This window comes from Muntiacus reevesi, chromosome 8, assembly GCF_963930625.1.
Source record: "Muntiacus reevesi chromosome 8, mMunRee1.1, whole genome shotgun sequence".
Classification (NCBI taxonomy): domain Eukaryota; kingdom Metazoa; phylum Chordata; class Mammalia; order Artiodactyla; family Cervidae; genus Muntiacus; species Muntiacus reevesi.
Window position 1 is genome coordinate 90,126,137 of NC_089256.1, and position 15,763 is coordinate 90,141,899.

General features: G+C 42.8%; 1 protein-coding gene across 2 annotated transcripts; it reads right to left on the minus strand.

Annotated features, from left to right (window-relative positions):
* Positions 1–2,351: 2,351 nt before the first annotated feature.
* Positions 2,352–8,798, minus strand: P2RY1 (purinergic receptor P2Y1). Of its 2 annotated transcripts, none has more exons than XR_010664225.1 (2): positions 6,480–8,798; positions 2,352–4,466 (listed from the first exon to the last, which is right to left on the minus strand). XR_010664225.1 is itself a non-coding variant. In XM_065943066.1 (2 exons), the coding sequence occupies exon 1, from the start codon at positions 8,162–8,164 to the stop codon at positions 7,043–7,045; it is 1,122 nt and encodes a 373-aa protein (XP_065799138.1). In that variant the 5' UTR covers positions 8,165–8,798; the 3' UTR covers positions 2,352–4,466; positions 7,006–7,042. The 2 variants fall into 2 exon arrangements, 1 of the variants encoding a protein (XP_065799138.1); XM_065943066.1 differs by having other exon boundaries at positions 7,006–8,798.
* Positions 8,799–15,763: the final 6,965 nt, after the last annotated feature.

The window sequence follows — 15,763 nt, forward strand, 5'->3', positions numbered from 1 at the left end:
ATTTTGCTGTTAACTGTTCAAAACCGAGGGAACAGTATGAAGAGTTAAGCTGTCAAAGTGTACAGAGTTTGTTATACTATCTTTAACTGCAAATAACCATCTCTAGATGCAGGCTAAATTCTGCTTTAGTCTTCTCTTTGGGAATTTCAAGTGAAATCTAGAGAAAAAAAACAACATTTTAAAAAAGAGAATGCATGTGACAAAATGAATAACTAAGATTCTTTGTGTTGATTTAAAATGAGCTTTGAAAAACAATCTCTCATGCCCTATTCCGTAACTCCATGTAGAGTACTGGAATTTTTTAACTTTTTTGACCAGGTCCTCGGTAAGAAATTAAATGTCCAGTGTGACTCAGGATATGTACATGTGTATGTGTATATATATATATAGCATATGTGAGCATGTGCGTGTGTGTGTGTCTGAAATTGAAATCACAAAGCCTTATTCACTGACTACAGATTCTGATCTGTTCTATTATGTGAAAGAGTATCTATCATAACCCACTATACTCATTTTTGACCCATCAGTGGGTCAAGATCCACACTTTGGAGAGCCGTAGGAGGTGGGAAGAATGTTAATAGGAGTGAGAAGCCTGAGTTTTTGCAAGTTCCACCTCTAACCACGAAAATTTTACTCAGGTGGTGACCGGGTGGGATCATCCCCCGAACCTCCTCCTGTTTTAATCTATCATCAGGCATCTCCACCTTCTCATCCGGCAAGCAGGAAAGGCATTTTCCCCTCAGTGCAGTACCCTCAGTGCAGTACCGACTGCTCCACATGCCTCCCACCGCCCCTCCCTCCCCGCCCCTTACCCATGTCCATTTCTAAGGGACTTCAGTGCTGGCAGCTGCTCAGCCCAGGGGCCTGACTCCATCCACAGCTGTCGTTTGGATCATCAGTCCTAGAAACCAGGCTGGCTGGGGATGTGAGTCCCCACGGTCTACCCCAAAGCCACATAACCTTGCAGGGTTAAAGCAAGCAAGCACAGTATTAATATTTACATGAATTCCTAGTGACATATGTTGTGTCTTAAATGGCCCATCCATCAGACTTCTAAACCACAACACATCTACTTTGAATTTAGGACATGCTTTTTACATTTAGAAACAGAAACTGGGACCATATTTGGGGGCAAAATTTTAAACCTCCTAAAAAGAAAACATAAACTTTCCAGTTCATCACAGAGAGAAATTAAACACAGTATATTTACTTGAGAAAGAAGGTTCTCTGACTGCAATCCTGAAGTGCTTTTGAAATTTGCAGGGTGCCCAGAGCTTTATGGCAAATTCTTCCTAAATCAGAAAGATAATTATCTGTATAATTTCTGTGTATGCACTAAACAAAACACACAAACATATGTACACAGCCACAAAACTTTACCAAAGCTGATGTTAATAAGTGAGGATTTCTGAGTGGTGAAATCTGGATACTAGACTTCCAATAAGGAGTAGACAGCCAATTAAGGAGTTAAAACTGAGTGACAATATCTTAGGGGCTGCAAGAGATGTGCATTTTTCTATCCACAGGATTTTGTGACAGGGGACTTGTCTCAGCAGACAACCAAAAAATTCAATGAGGGACCAATTGTGTGCTTACCTTCTCCACTAAAGAAAATAAAGCAATGCTTTAAGCATGTGTCCATTCCACGTATAGCTTTTCACTGCATAGCTACACACACACACACACACACACGCGCACACACACACACACACTTGGAAGAAGCAGGCAGTATAGACTAATAGATAAACAGAAACCACAAAGCATTATTAGAATGACTACCTCCATGGATTAAAAAATTACAGGAGGCATTACATTACATTAGATTACAGCTGACATTTTAAACACAGAACACTAGTATGAGAAATATGATTATGTTTCATATTTTCTTCAAAGAACGAAGTCAACTTCCTGTTAATAATTACATAATAAATAATGATGATCTTATCAATTATCTTGTACTAGCATTCTTTCTTTAACACTTCACTTTTTACAGGCCAGGCTGCCTGTTAAGAGATGCCTATACTAATTCAATACATCCTATAGTATTTGCCAGCCAGTGCAGTGGGCTTTCCCAGGGGCTCACCAGGTAAGAATTCACCTGCACTGCAGGAGCTGCAGGAGACACGGGTTCAATCCCTGGATCGGGAAGATCCCCTGGAGAAGGGCAAGGCAACCACTCCAGTGTTCTTGCCTGGAGAATCCCATGGACGGAGGAGCCTGGCGGGCTACAGTCCAAAGAGTCGCACAGAGTCAGACATGACTGAAGTGACTTGGTGTGCACACACAACAGGACGGGTCCAAATTTGAGGAAAGTTGCAAGAATTAACGCTGTAATAATAGAAGCCATCAGACCACATTTCACAGTTTTATTGAGATTCTTCCGGCTTTAATTGTCTATGGAGGGTATAATTCTAATGACCACGATGATAGCAGAGCTCTGCTGTCATTGTCAACAGCAGAGACAACGCTGGCTGCCATGCTGTGGACACACACACACACACACCAAGTTGTACACTCCTGCATGCAAACTTACAGGAAACGTACGTTCCTTTTAAAACACAATTATGCACAATTAGTCTGGAATCTGTTAAGCTACCACTGATACAGATACACCTGAGAAAGCACAAAATGTCAAGTAACACTGTTTCCATACCAGTCATTCAATGGCACTATTCATCACAAAGAAATCTAGTTCAATTACCTATATTAAAATCACACATATTATAAAAATAAACATTTTTGCAAAAGCACTAACACATACTAGAGTTCAAATTCACAATTTTTTGATATGTAATATATATTCCCCTTCATATTAATTTGTAATGATGTGTACAATACCATGTACAACAGAATTTATTTTAAAACTGTAACAGGATTCAGCAAATAATATATAGATATTATTGTAAAAGTTGGAATTAAAGTTATTAAATGAACAGAGAAAACATTAAAATCACTAGCAATGTTGAACTTGCTGGTAGTGTGCTACTTAGACACTTTATCTCAAAGAAATTAAGATTATGCTATTTCACCTTAAGAAGAAACACAACATAGAAACTGAAGCAGAATTGAGCAGAGTAATTGATTATACCAGCTGTCTCTTTCTCTCTCCATCTCCCTTAAGTATCTCCTTAAATGCTAATATTGTATCTACAGTGCCCATCTCACCAGACTTCTAAAACATAAGTGATGTCGTCTGAATTTAGGACAAAACTTTTGCACTTAGAAATGGGAAACTCTGACTGTATTTGGGGATACAATTCCAAACGTATTGAAAAGACAACATAAACACTTCTATAACAGTATATAAAATGTAGCCAATACAGATCCAGTTTGGCTAAGATATTCTGTATTTACTATTGATCCTAATGAAAGTTTGACACCAAATTGTGTCTATGTAGGAAGAACCCTAAATGAAAAGATAAACGTGCAAAAGCATTTCTAGAGAAAATGAATCACTTGTATCACAAAACAGATTTTCATATTTTAGATTAAAAAAATCTGAAAACTTAAAACATTTCAAGATACTGATATTTGAAAAGCATCATAATATATAGTAACTCATTTTTTTTGCATCATACATTATGTAAAATACACCAATGTGACATATTAATATTATACATTGTAATAAATACAATTTACATCAGTATGTTGGAACTTTCAAGAAAGTTTTTCAATCTGTACAATGGAAGGACTGTGAGCTTCATCAATAAATACTATTATGATAGTTACAATTTGACCAGCAAAGTTAAAGCTTTACTATATCTCTAACTAGTTACACACCTTTATTTTCACAAGTCCAATTCCAGCTGCTGTAAGCACTGGCATCTCTGATATCCAGAGGCAGTATAGTGCACTGCCCTGAGGAGACAGAAAACTTACAGGTCATATCCATTTCACAACCGGTGAACTTTGTACGAGTTCTTTTAGCCAAGGACTGGTATCCAGCAGTCCTGGAAAATACAGTAGCAGATTTCATGCACCTCTGGCTGCCTGTAGTTCTCTACTACATCCCTTAAGGCCCCAACAGATGGATATCATCCAACCCTATTAATTAATCCACGGAGAGTGGTCTTGACAGGGTCAAGAAGTCCCATAGCTGGCCAATGGGCAATATCCCCATTTTAACTCCAAATTCTACTCTCATGGTGTATCTCTCCTGGGTCTGTGTGTTTAGCGTTTCAATGCAAACTCACACACTGATGTTCAGTGGGTCAAAGGTGCCACCTGATGAGCCATAAAACACTTTGGCATTCAGTTTTGCAGTGTGAAATTTAGTTAACTGTTACATTCTGTAATTTTAGCTTTCCTTTTTATCAAAATGCCAACAGATTTCTGCCTGTACTGGTAAAATACCCACTCTTTTTCATAAGCCATGCATTAGATCTTCAGCCAAGAGATCACCGCTTTATCTTGACACTCGGTATGGTTTCATCATTAGCAGACTCATCCCAGAGACCACTTCGTGCCTGGAAGGGGTTAGAGAGATCATTCTTGTCACTATTAGGCAGGCAACTGCATGTCATCATTGTCCACGACGTGATGCATGACGCTAAGGAAGAAACACTGTGGAAATAGCATGTCAAGAAGTAAAAGGGCATTTCTAGTCCCTGCTCACATCCACACCGGAGCCACACTCCAAAAATTCCCTGGAAGCTGAATCAATGTACCTAACATATTCTGTAAACCAGGCTGGGCATCTTCAGATCTAAAAGGAAGAATACTAAAGTAAATAATATGGTGAAGGAATATTATAGAAATGTGTACCATTAGCCTTCAAGTTCAAGGATGGCACGGGCTTTGATATTTCCACTCTGGCCAATTTAGTGGTATTAATCATGTCTCATTGCACATGATATTTGACAGGGGTAATACATTCATGACATAGCTCAGTCTTTTTCTTTTAGGGTTCCACAACAGACAATACTGCAGGATCGTAATCAAATGAGAACCTAGCTAACACTTCTCTTTCCTCAAAATGAGATGTAGGTAGGATATTTGAAAGGTTTCTGCTTGATTTGGTTTTTATAATTCTGTGCCTTAACACTGAACATGGGGAAAAGTCGCACTCTTTAGGATGGTTAAACACAGCTTTTCAGCTTTTACTCATTGGTCTTAGTAGTCGGAGAAAGTCTAAGAAACTGCAGGGTTCACAAATCTGCAATCCATCCAGATGCTGCAAGAACTGAAGCCCAGCTCTGACTTTTTTATCACCAGGTCCCGCAGGGCGCTAAGGTTCTTACCTTGGACGCAGCCCCAAACAGCTTTACATATAAAGTGCTTTCAAACAAGTTTCCCCACCATCAGTTGCAGACTCTGATGCGGGTTTGTTGGCGTGTCTTCACCATGAGAAATTCCTTTGATATCGGATTTATTTGGTGTTGTAAACGGTCACCTCACTCATTATTCTACATATTTCGAATTTGACCATTTCAAGGGCCAGAAATGCAGCAATTCACTATTCACTGAAAATCATTATGAAAGTTATTGAAGTATTTAATAGATTTGTCATTACTGTCTGACAGAGGTAAAATATAAAACACTGTCCAGTAGTACTCGATTAAACTATTATTAGTCTGATTAGTAGTTTCTACACCTCACTTTGTAGTGCTGTGGTACTTCAAGTATTTAAATTTAATTCTTCATATTTCCCTTTCCCATATGTTTGGAGTTTTCCCTTCAAAAGTGAGGATGTAAGACCCAGCAAAGCATTATAGCACCTCATTCTACTAATACAATCCATGCACATTCTGCCTTCTTGTTACACTGCATTCCATGTTTTCCAGCATTTGGAAGAAACCAAAAAAAAAAAAAAGAGAGCGAGCGAGCTTTTACACCATAATTAATTTAAACTAAAACCCTTATTCTAAAAATGTCATCTCCCCTTCTTGGTCCCTCATACATTTGAGAACATGCTTGCAGGCTATGCATTATGGATGACTGTCAACACTCTCCCTCCAGCCGACATCCCTCAACTTGCTAATAGCTATTCAACTTTGATCTGTAATCTATCTGTGATTTTTAAAATTGTTTTTACAGATGGAAGTGAGCATTTGTACTGGAACACAAACATACTCCTTGGGCAGTGCACAGCGGTGGTGCAAGTAAAAGCTCTTTGTCACAGGAAGTCTAACAGAGTTTGTGGTGTTTACAAGCAAAGTACATACACTTAGATTATTTTGAAGGCATTTTACCTGTAAGATAATGTACAGAAAATTCCATCCACAAACATTTAGCACCCAACACAGAGTAAGCAGTTTTCTAGAAACCATCATGAGATAATCACTTGGGAGACTTGTAAATTCATTGACTTGATTTTTCTATTCAATTCTCCAGAGAAATTCAGCCAGCTACCACCTATGCTTACAGGACCAAAAAAAGACACCTGGCAGCAATCTGTTCATCTGCTACTGAATGAACTGACTTTAGTATTTTGGTCTATGACTCTAATCTAAGAATGTGAAGTTTCAATTTGTTCCTACCTCAGATTATTAAAGACGATAAAGACTAGACAAATCACAAACTCAGGTTTCAGGTGGTCAGTTTTCTTGGAGAAAATATTAATATCGACAAATCACAAACTCAGGTTTCAGGTGGTCAGTTTTCTTGGAGAAAATATTAATATCGACAAATCACAAACTCAGGTTTCAGGTGGTCAGTTTTCTTGGAAAACATATGAATATCCAAATAGCTTCAGTACTCATGTACACTTTAAAGAGAAGAGTTTGCAAATTTTAAAGGCAGAAGAGAAAGTAAATATTTAAGTAGGGCAGTATAACTGTATGTTACATACTTCTGGTTAGAAAGAAGGAAGCCCTTGAGCGAAGGAAGTTAGACCAGAAGTCTAACTTCTGGTTAGAAAGCAAATCCAAACAAGCTAAGTGTGGGTGTAGGCATTTCCACTTCTATTTTATTTGTTAATTCACTGCCTTCTTGGTTTGAAGTTTCTCTAAACTCACTAGAAACTGAAAGGGGAAAAAAGGCGCTTGGCTCTATGAAGCATCCTACCATGTTACAAAGTGGGTGTTTGGGGATTCCTGCATCTTCACAAGCTTGCATCTCCATTCTGCTTGAACTCCGATAAAATATTGAGTGTCATGTCCTCACTCTTGGACTGCAAGTTTGCCTCGCTTCTTCTGGAAGCTTTCCTGGTGGCTCGGGAGAGTCTCCTTCTGAAAGTGTCTCCTGCCAAGAAATAGAGAATGGGGTCCACACAGCTGTTGAGGCTTGCTAGACCTCTTGTCACCTGATAAGTGGCATACACCCTATCATTGAAAGCACACATTTCTGGGGTCTGAAAATCCAGCCGGGCCCTCAGATTCATTGTTTTCATCACGTGGAAAGGGATGTAAGACACAGCAAACACCGTCAGTACAATGATCACCAGGTAAATGGATTTCCTCCTCAGAGGCGAATTGTCCAGGTCTTTGTAAATCAGAGCTCTCACAATTAATCCGTAGCAGCCCAAAATGAGCACCAAGGGGACGCAGAACATGGCCACGGTCGTGCACAAGCTGTAGATGAAGTAGCTTCGCAGGTACTCGTCCGAGGTGGTGTCATAGCAGGTGACGGTCTTGTTTTTCCGGATGCCGGTGCCGGAGTAGAAGAGGATGGGGGAGATGCCCACCACCACGATGAGCCACACCAGCACGCTGACGTAGACCGCGTTCTTCTTCTTGAGCCGACCCAGGGACTTGAGCGGGTACACCACGCCGCTGTACCGGTGCGCGCTGATGCAGGTCAGGAACAGGATGCTGCCGTAGAGGTTCACGTGGAAGATGAACCTCTGCAGCTTGCACATGGCGTCCCCGAAGATCCAGTCGGTCTTATTGAAGTAGTAGAAGATGAGCGCCGGCAGGGTCAGCACGTACAAGAAGTCGGCCAGGGCCAAGTTGAACATGTACACGGAGATGCCGCTCCACGGCTTCATGTGGAAGACGAACATCCAGATGGCCACGCTGTTGCCCAGGAAGCCGATGATGAACACCAAGATGTAGACGGCTGGCAGATAGTAGAACTGGAAGCCTGTCTTGGTCAGCGCGCATTTGAACGGGCCGGCGACGGCGGCGGTGGAAGTCGCTGTGCTGTTTCCCCAGGGCGAACCAGGGTCGGCCAGGAAGGCAGTGTCCGTCCCGTTGGGGACCGCCGGCCACAGCACCTCGGCCATTCTCTCCTCCCCGACTCAGGCGGCGGCTCCCAGGGACAAGCGGCGGCAGGAGGGCGGCGGCGGCGGCGAGGGGCGCAGCGAGCATCGGAAAGGCGGGCGAGCAGACGGGAGCGGGAGCCGGGGATCCCTGCGGGAGGCGGCGCGCGGGGGCTCGCCCACGCCGGCTCCGGCCCCGCGCTCGCCGCGGGCCATGAAATCCGCCCCGAGCGGCGACCGAACCCGGCTGGCCGGTGGACCCGCAACTTCCCCGTCCGGCCGGCAGCGCCGAGGTTACACAACAGGGCGCTCAGGACACCGACAACTTTCCGACCGCGCTTTCCCGAGGGACCGCGGGTTCGCGCCGGAGAGCGCGCCGGGGGGCTCAGTGAGGCTGAGCCAAATTCGCTGCGCTGCGCTCCGGCGTGGGGAGGGCGCGCCCCAGCCTCCTTCCCCCGAAGATCAACTTCGCTTGGGCATCTTCCTTCTCCCTACCTTGCAAGCCAGCAGCTCGGGTCTAGGGCCCGCGCCCCGCGGCCCTCAGCTTCTGGGGGCCATCGGAGCGCGCGTGGCCGCGGACTCGTGCGCTTCTGGATGGCGTCCGGCTGGCAGTCGGGCTGATCTCGCAGGCTCTTCTAGAGACCTGCTCAGTCTGGAGTGCAGGCGGCCGGACGGCGAGCCAGGCTCCCCGCGAGGGTGGGCGGAGTTTGGGCGCCGGGCGAGTCCGCGCGCCGCGGGGAGGAGAGGGGCGTGCCTCCGGGAAGCCCGCCCGGCTGCCTGCCCGCGCTCTCCAGGCTGTTCGCCCCGGGCCGGAGCCGTCTTCGGGGAGAACTGGTCTTCGTTCTGCCCCGGAGCCACTACCGGAGTCGGCGGAGGACGCGGGGCGCACTCGGTCAGGGTCCGGGCTAGGGCTGGCTGCAGCGAAGCGATTGGCCCGCCAGCGTTCCTTGGCTCTTCCGCCGGCTATCTTCGGCAAAGTGAAGTTGCTGACACACAGGAAACCCCTCTGACCGCCCAGAGCCTTCTGCCTAACACCCCGGAGCCGACCGAAGGAGGCTGAAGTCTCTAGGGCCTCCAAGGAGCACGCCAGGTGTTTGCATGTCTCAGGCAGCCCGCAGTCCCCAGCTGGGAACGCCCTGGCTTTGCAGCGCCCCGCGCTTTAATGAGACCGGATTCCTGGCGCTTGCAGAAACCTGCTACTCCCAGAAAGATTTCAAAGGCAGGAGGGAGGGAGTGGAGGGAGATGGGGTGCATCTCTTTCTGTCCTCCAAGTCTGCCTTTCCCCTTTTATTTTCGTATTGTGTTTCGTAATTAACGAAATGCTAATGAATCGACGTCACTGTTAACATCAGCCTGAACATTGCTAAAAGGGCTTTGTAAAAATATTATTAGTTGAACCTTGACGTTGCTTCAGCACAATTTAATTTGTTACCTACCACCTACCTACCGACTACGCAGGGTCCCCAAATCTTCCTGTTCAGTACGTTTAATTAAAGAACAAAGGCTTCAGTAAAGAATAATTAAAAATATATTGTTCGGGAAATGACTATTAAATACAACTTTTCATCGGTACATGTGAAGACATATGGGCTTCCCTGGTGGCCCAGGTGGTGAATCTGCCTGCAATGCAGAAGACCATGGTTTGATCCCTGGGTCAGAAGATCACCTGGATAAGGGAATGGCAGCCCACTCCAGTATTCTTGGGGGTAGAATTACGTAGACAGAGGAGCCTGATGGGCTGCATAGAATCCATGGGGTCGCAAAAAGTCAGACAAGACCGAGTGACTCACACACACACACACACACACACACACACACACACACACGAAGACAATTTCAACTCCAAAGTGATTAAGGTGTGGTTGGGGGTTTTATTACCAGTCCTGTTTAAGTTAAAGCGATTAGTCATAAGTATCTCTGGTAAGTACCCTAAAATACTAGTTGAGGCTTCCTTAAATACATTTAGTCAAAAAAACTGGTTTTCCTGGCTTGAATGTATCAAGTTTTAAAGCAGTGTACTTCAGAATTGTAGGTAAATAAGTGTGACTGGAAAATAAATGAATCGTTAGTTATTAAGGGACGTATGGGCCTTCCCTGGTGCCTCGGTAAAGAACCTGCCTGCAATATGGGAGACCTGGGTTCGATCCCTGGGTTGGGACGATCCCCTGGAGGAAGGCATGGCAACCCACTCCAGTGTTCTTGCCTGAAGAATCCCAGTGGACAGAGGAGCCTGGCGGGCTACAGTCCATATGGTTGCAGAGAGTCAGCCACGACTCTTTGAGCGACTAAGAACAGCGCGGCAGGAGGACGTATGTGGGCTTCTCACTCAGCTCTAGGGGTATAGAACCTGCCCACCAATGCAGGAGACGTGAGATCTGGGTTTGACCCCTGGGTGGAGAAGATCCCCTAGAGGAGGCCATGGTAACCCACTCCAGTATTTTGCCTGGTGAATCCCACGGACAGAGGAGCCTGGCCGGCTACAGTCCATAGGGTCACACAGAGTCAGCCACGACTGAAGTGACTCAGCACGCATGCATGCAAGGGACATATCTAAATGGGCCCACACAGGGATGGAACCTAGCAGTCTTTGACAATTGGCTAATTAACAATATGCTTTATCAGAAATATTCACAAAGGCTTTTCTCTTTGAAGAAAAAATAATCCAGAAAGAAAATATCTGTAAAATACATACCATAAAGATTTCTTTCTGGCCCCAGATGTTTCAGGATAATGTACTCCTAAAAAAATACTCCTAGCTTTGGTATCATAAAGGAAAATTCCCAACCAGGACCAGACAGTATTTTTGAGGGACACATGTAGAAAAGACCATATCCAAACACATGGCATTGTGAGCAAACTGGTGTTTTGAGTTGTGGTCAATAAAACAGCATGAAAACAAGTGATAGAACTAAAGTCAGTAACCCCCACAGATGATGTTTTGAGAACAAGTTTGAATTGAAATGAATGCGATCGGCCTCAGTTTTCTCTTCTATGAAATAAGGGAGTTGACTTTTATTTTTTTTTTCCCATTCATACGTGATTCTAGAATTCTGAGCCTTAACATGAAACATTTTTGTATTGTTTTATTAGGATGATACTAAGTGGGATGGATTTTCTATTCAGAGAGAGGAAAGCATTAACAGATCCACGAAGTATTCAATAGGTCTTAACTCCTGGCTCTTGATCATATTTCATTTCAATATAAGCAATATGTAACCCCATTCAGAAGTCTGTTGCAAAGCATTAACTCCTAATGTGAATGTTTGGAAGTGTACACTTAGTCTAAGTAACATTAAGTACTCTCAGAAAACTTGACACTTGATTAGGAATTTGAAGAAGATAGTTGTTCTAAGTGCACCACAGGCTTTTTACAATAACGTGAAAAGGTTAATTTTGTAAACACTGCTTTTGCATTCCACATATTTCACTACAGATTTATGATAGATTTAAGTTATATTTTAAATCAAAATTTTGTCTTTGGTGAATAATTTATATGTATTCAGCTATTATTTGTTGACTATGATAACTTTCTATTTGTAATACATTGAACCAGATTTAATAAATAAAAAATAAAATACCATCTAAAACTCAATAACATGTCAACATTTACTGATGCTTAAATACCAATTATAAATGTCTTAAAAGTATGAAAAGAATATTTCATATCTTTAAGTGATTATCTCAAATATTTTGTATTTATTTTTTATTTGATTAATAATGCAAGTGCCTGGCTTTAGGAGATTAACGATTTAGTTGAAAATCCAAAGAATGTACTGAGCTAACCATAATAACATATAATAATAACAATAATAAATAATCTTTCCTGTATCCTCACCACTATGTGCACTGCTGAGTCCTTTAATCCTTAACATGTTAGTTGCTCAGTCATATCTGACTCTATGCAACCCCATGGATATAGCCTGTCAGGCTCCTCTGTCCATAGAATTCTCCAGGCAAGAATACTGGAGTGATTGCCATTCCCTTCTCCAGGGGATCTTCTCTAACCAAGGATCGAACCCAGGTCTCCTGCATTGCAGGTGGACTCTTTAGCATCTGAGCCACCATCAACACAATCCTTGACATATCCTATGGTAAACGATAACCATGTCCCTATTTTATGAGTTATGAAGTGAAGGCAGAAACATTAAGTAACTCATTCATAGTCAGAGAGTAGAAACTGAGATTTAAACTTAAGCCGTCTATCCCTAACGCTCCTACTTATAACCACTAGTCTATAATAAAATACACATTCATACAGGGCAATGATAGGAAAATTAACTGTTACTGGCCACTACTAAAAAAGATTGAGTACAGAAATGCTTTTCCCAGAAGTCTTCTATCAAAGAAAGAACATTTTTAGCCAGATTTTGAAGATACTGATAGTCAAAAGAGTATTTCAGAAGCCTCCCAAATGTTCTGCTCTACTCAGGCTTTTTAAAAATAGTCAACAATTTATATATAATTTGCAAAGGACAGACAATTTTAGGGAAGTCAGATCTGTTCAGTTTCAGACTCATAAATGAAAAGGCTACCCTTCTTGCTTTTACAAAAATTCTAGTAACTATCATCAGGAAAGCTCTTCTCTCTCTCTCTCTCTCTCTCTCTCTCTCTCTCTCTCTCTCTCTCTTTAAAATTTGGTTGCTTGACATAGCATGTAGGATCTTAAATCCCCAAATAGGAATTGAAGCCAGGCCAGTGAAAGTGCAGAGTCCTAATCACTGGGCAACCAAGGAATTCTCTCTCTTTTTTGAAAAGTCACAAAAAATTCAACAATTATTGAGGATGGAAAGATTACTGAAAAAATTTGAATCAAGAGTTACAAGTGAACTTCTGAGAAACAGGAAATGTAAAAGATGGCAGCGTGAGAGAAGGGAGAGCTGACGTGTGGGCCAACTCTTAGGATCTTGCAGGTGAGAGAGAATGAGACCAGGATTGGGGAGATAAGGGGATCCTTTGAGAGAACCTTCCATGTATAATAACCAAGATGTGACAACTTCTGAGATACGTGCTGAGAAAGTGAGGCGACTCTGCTTTTCCCTAAAATGAATATAGGCGAGAGAAAGAAGCAAGATGCCCAAGAAATTCCCAGCTGATGTCCTCCAGTGGGGTAGAGAGGGTGAGGGGCTAGGATGGAGCAGAAGTGGGAGAAGCCCACAGAGAAAGGATACCAGGTGGCCCCGGCAGCGCTGGGGGGCCCAGCTGCGCCAAAAATGATGCGCCTGTCATGGATCCGGTCAGGAGGCTTCCTGACATTGATTTCATTAAGAATCACATCAGGGCTACAGGGAACAGATCAGGAGACAGCCTGGTTGCTCCAGGGTTAGAATGAGGAAGAGAGGAGAGGAGAGTGAGGGAAGGGGCAGAGGAAAGGGCGAGGGGAAGCAGAGGGGAGGGGGAAGTGGGAGGGGAAACACCAGGTGCATGGGGGAGAAAGGAAAGCAAGTTGCACGCAGAGAACTGGGTATGGACCTGTGGAAATCTCATTGAGCGTTGCTTTCCAATTATTTAGGGGTGGCTATGGGGGAGGGGTCTGGGAGGCAGTGAAATGACACATGAGATGGCCTAAGGGGTCCTAGAGTCACGTGCCTACTGAGTGTCTGCCTCTTGAGAGACGATAACAAACAAGGTCTTCCTTTCTTTCTTTTTTCTTCCCCCTGGTTCAATGAAAACTCTTTTTTTTTTTTTTAATTGAAGTATAGTTGATTTACAGTGTTGTATTAGTTGCCGGTATACAGAAAAATGATTCAGCTATACATATGTATATATAACTGACTCACATATATATATAGGCTGGGTTTTCCAATAAGGACCAGTAAAATCCCAGGCTGCCTAAATCTTTTCATTCTTTGCAAAATTTCTTGCTCCCAAAAGTTAAGATTACTCAAGGAAACTGACTCTGTACAGTCCCTTTTTTAGCATTCACTTTCCTCATTCCAATCTACGTGAAGCCCTAGTCCCTAGTCTCGGGAACTTTATAATATTTTTAAAGAATTTTTTATTAAATCCAGAATAAAAGATGCCAGTCCTGGCTTGTCATCTTCCTCTAATCTTTCTTATCTCATGAATATTCCCTTTGCTCTCTCTGTATATGTGCATTTGTCTCAGTCGTGTCCAACTCTTTGTGACCCCACGAACCGTAGCCCACCAGGCTCCTCTGTCCATGGGGTTCTCCAGGCAAGAATACTGGAGTGGATTGCCATTCTCTTCTCCACTCTTTGTATGTGATCTCTCTGGTTTCACAAAGGCATGTCTCACAAGATTTACTGATAACAGATTGGAAATGCTATATTATTATGCTGGTTATGCTACAATTTCTTTATACCCTTAACTGTTTCAGGATACAGGGAAGTAAATGTTTGTAAAGCTTGTTGGTGCAGAAATATCTTTAGAGCCAGTTGCCCATACCTAGGATCTTATACCATAATCATGGACCCATGGAGGGTTTCCATTCTAGCACAAAGGATAAGAATATGACATTATTTGAGCATTACTTGTCATCATTATTATATCTATCATAACTAAATTGTTGATTTCTGGTACATCCATGCTTTGAATACTTAAGCTAAATCCCACATAGGTAGGTGAAAACCATGTGTGAAAATTAAGAAACACTTGTTTTCCTCATGTTAAGTCTCATGTTCTATCTGTTCATTCCTGGGATGTTGATCTCCATTATGTCCTAAGTGTTCCACAATTTTCTTTTTCTTTTCTATTCTTAAAAATTTTTTTTAATTGAAGTATAGTTGGTTTATGATGTTGTGGTTAATTTCTACTGGACTGCAAAGTGATTCATAGACACGTGTGTGCACGCTCTGCTTTGTCGCTCAGTCATGTCCGGCTCTTTGCGACCCCGTGGACTGCAGCCCGCCGGGCTTCCCTGTCCATGGGGCTCTCCAGGCGAGAATACTGGATTGGGTTGCCATGCCCTCCTCCAGGGGACCTTCCCAACCAAGGATCATACTCAGCTCTCCTGCATTGCAGATGGGTTCTTTACTGTCTTAGCCACCAGGGAAGCCCATATACATGTGTGTGTATGTGTGTCTGTGTGTGTGTACATTCTTTAAATGTTATTTTCCATGTGGTTTATCACAGGACACTGAATATAGTTCTATGTGTTATACAGTGCTATACACATTTTATAAGATGAAACTTAATGGCAGTTGTCATTCTCATTTCTTATTTTGGAATTTGGCTTCTTGAAAAGTTGGTAGATTTTCACCAGTGGCACTCAAATTGTGAGCCAGTTTTAAGCAGATGAGCATTGTGTCCATTTTTATAATCATTTAATTTAGATATGCAGATGACACCACCCTTATGGCAGAAAGTGAAGAGGAACTAAAAAACCTCTTGATGAAAGTGAAAGATGAGAGTGAAAAAGTTGGCTTAAAGCTTAACATTCAGAAAACTAAGATCATGGCATCTGGTCCCATCAGCTCATGGGAAATAAATGGGGAGACAGTGGAAACAGTGTCAGACTTTATTTTTTTGGCTCCAAAATCACTGCATATGGTGACTGTAGCCATGAAAGTAAAAGACACTTACTCCTTGGAAGGAAACTTATGACCAACCTAGACAGCATATTAAAAGCAGAGACATTACTTTGCCAACAAAGGTCCATCTGGT

Coding starts and splice junctions, on each gene's coding strand:
- P2RY1 (XM_065943066.1), bottom strand. CDS start 8,164: ATGGCCGAGGTGCTGTGGCCGGCGGTCCCCAACGGGACGGACACTGCC.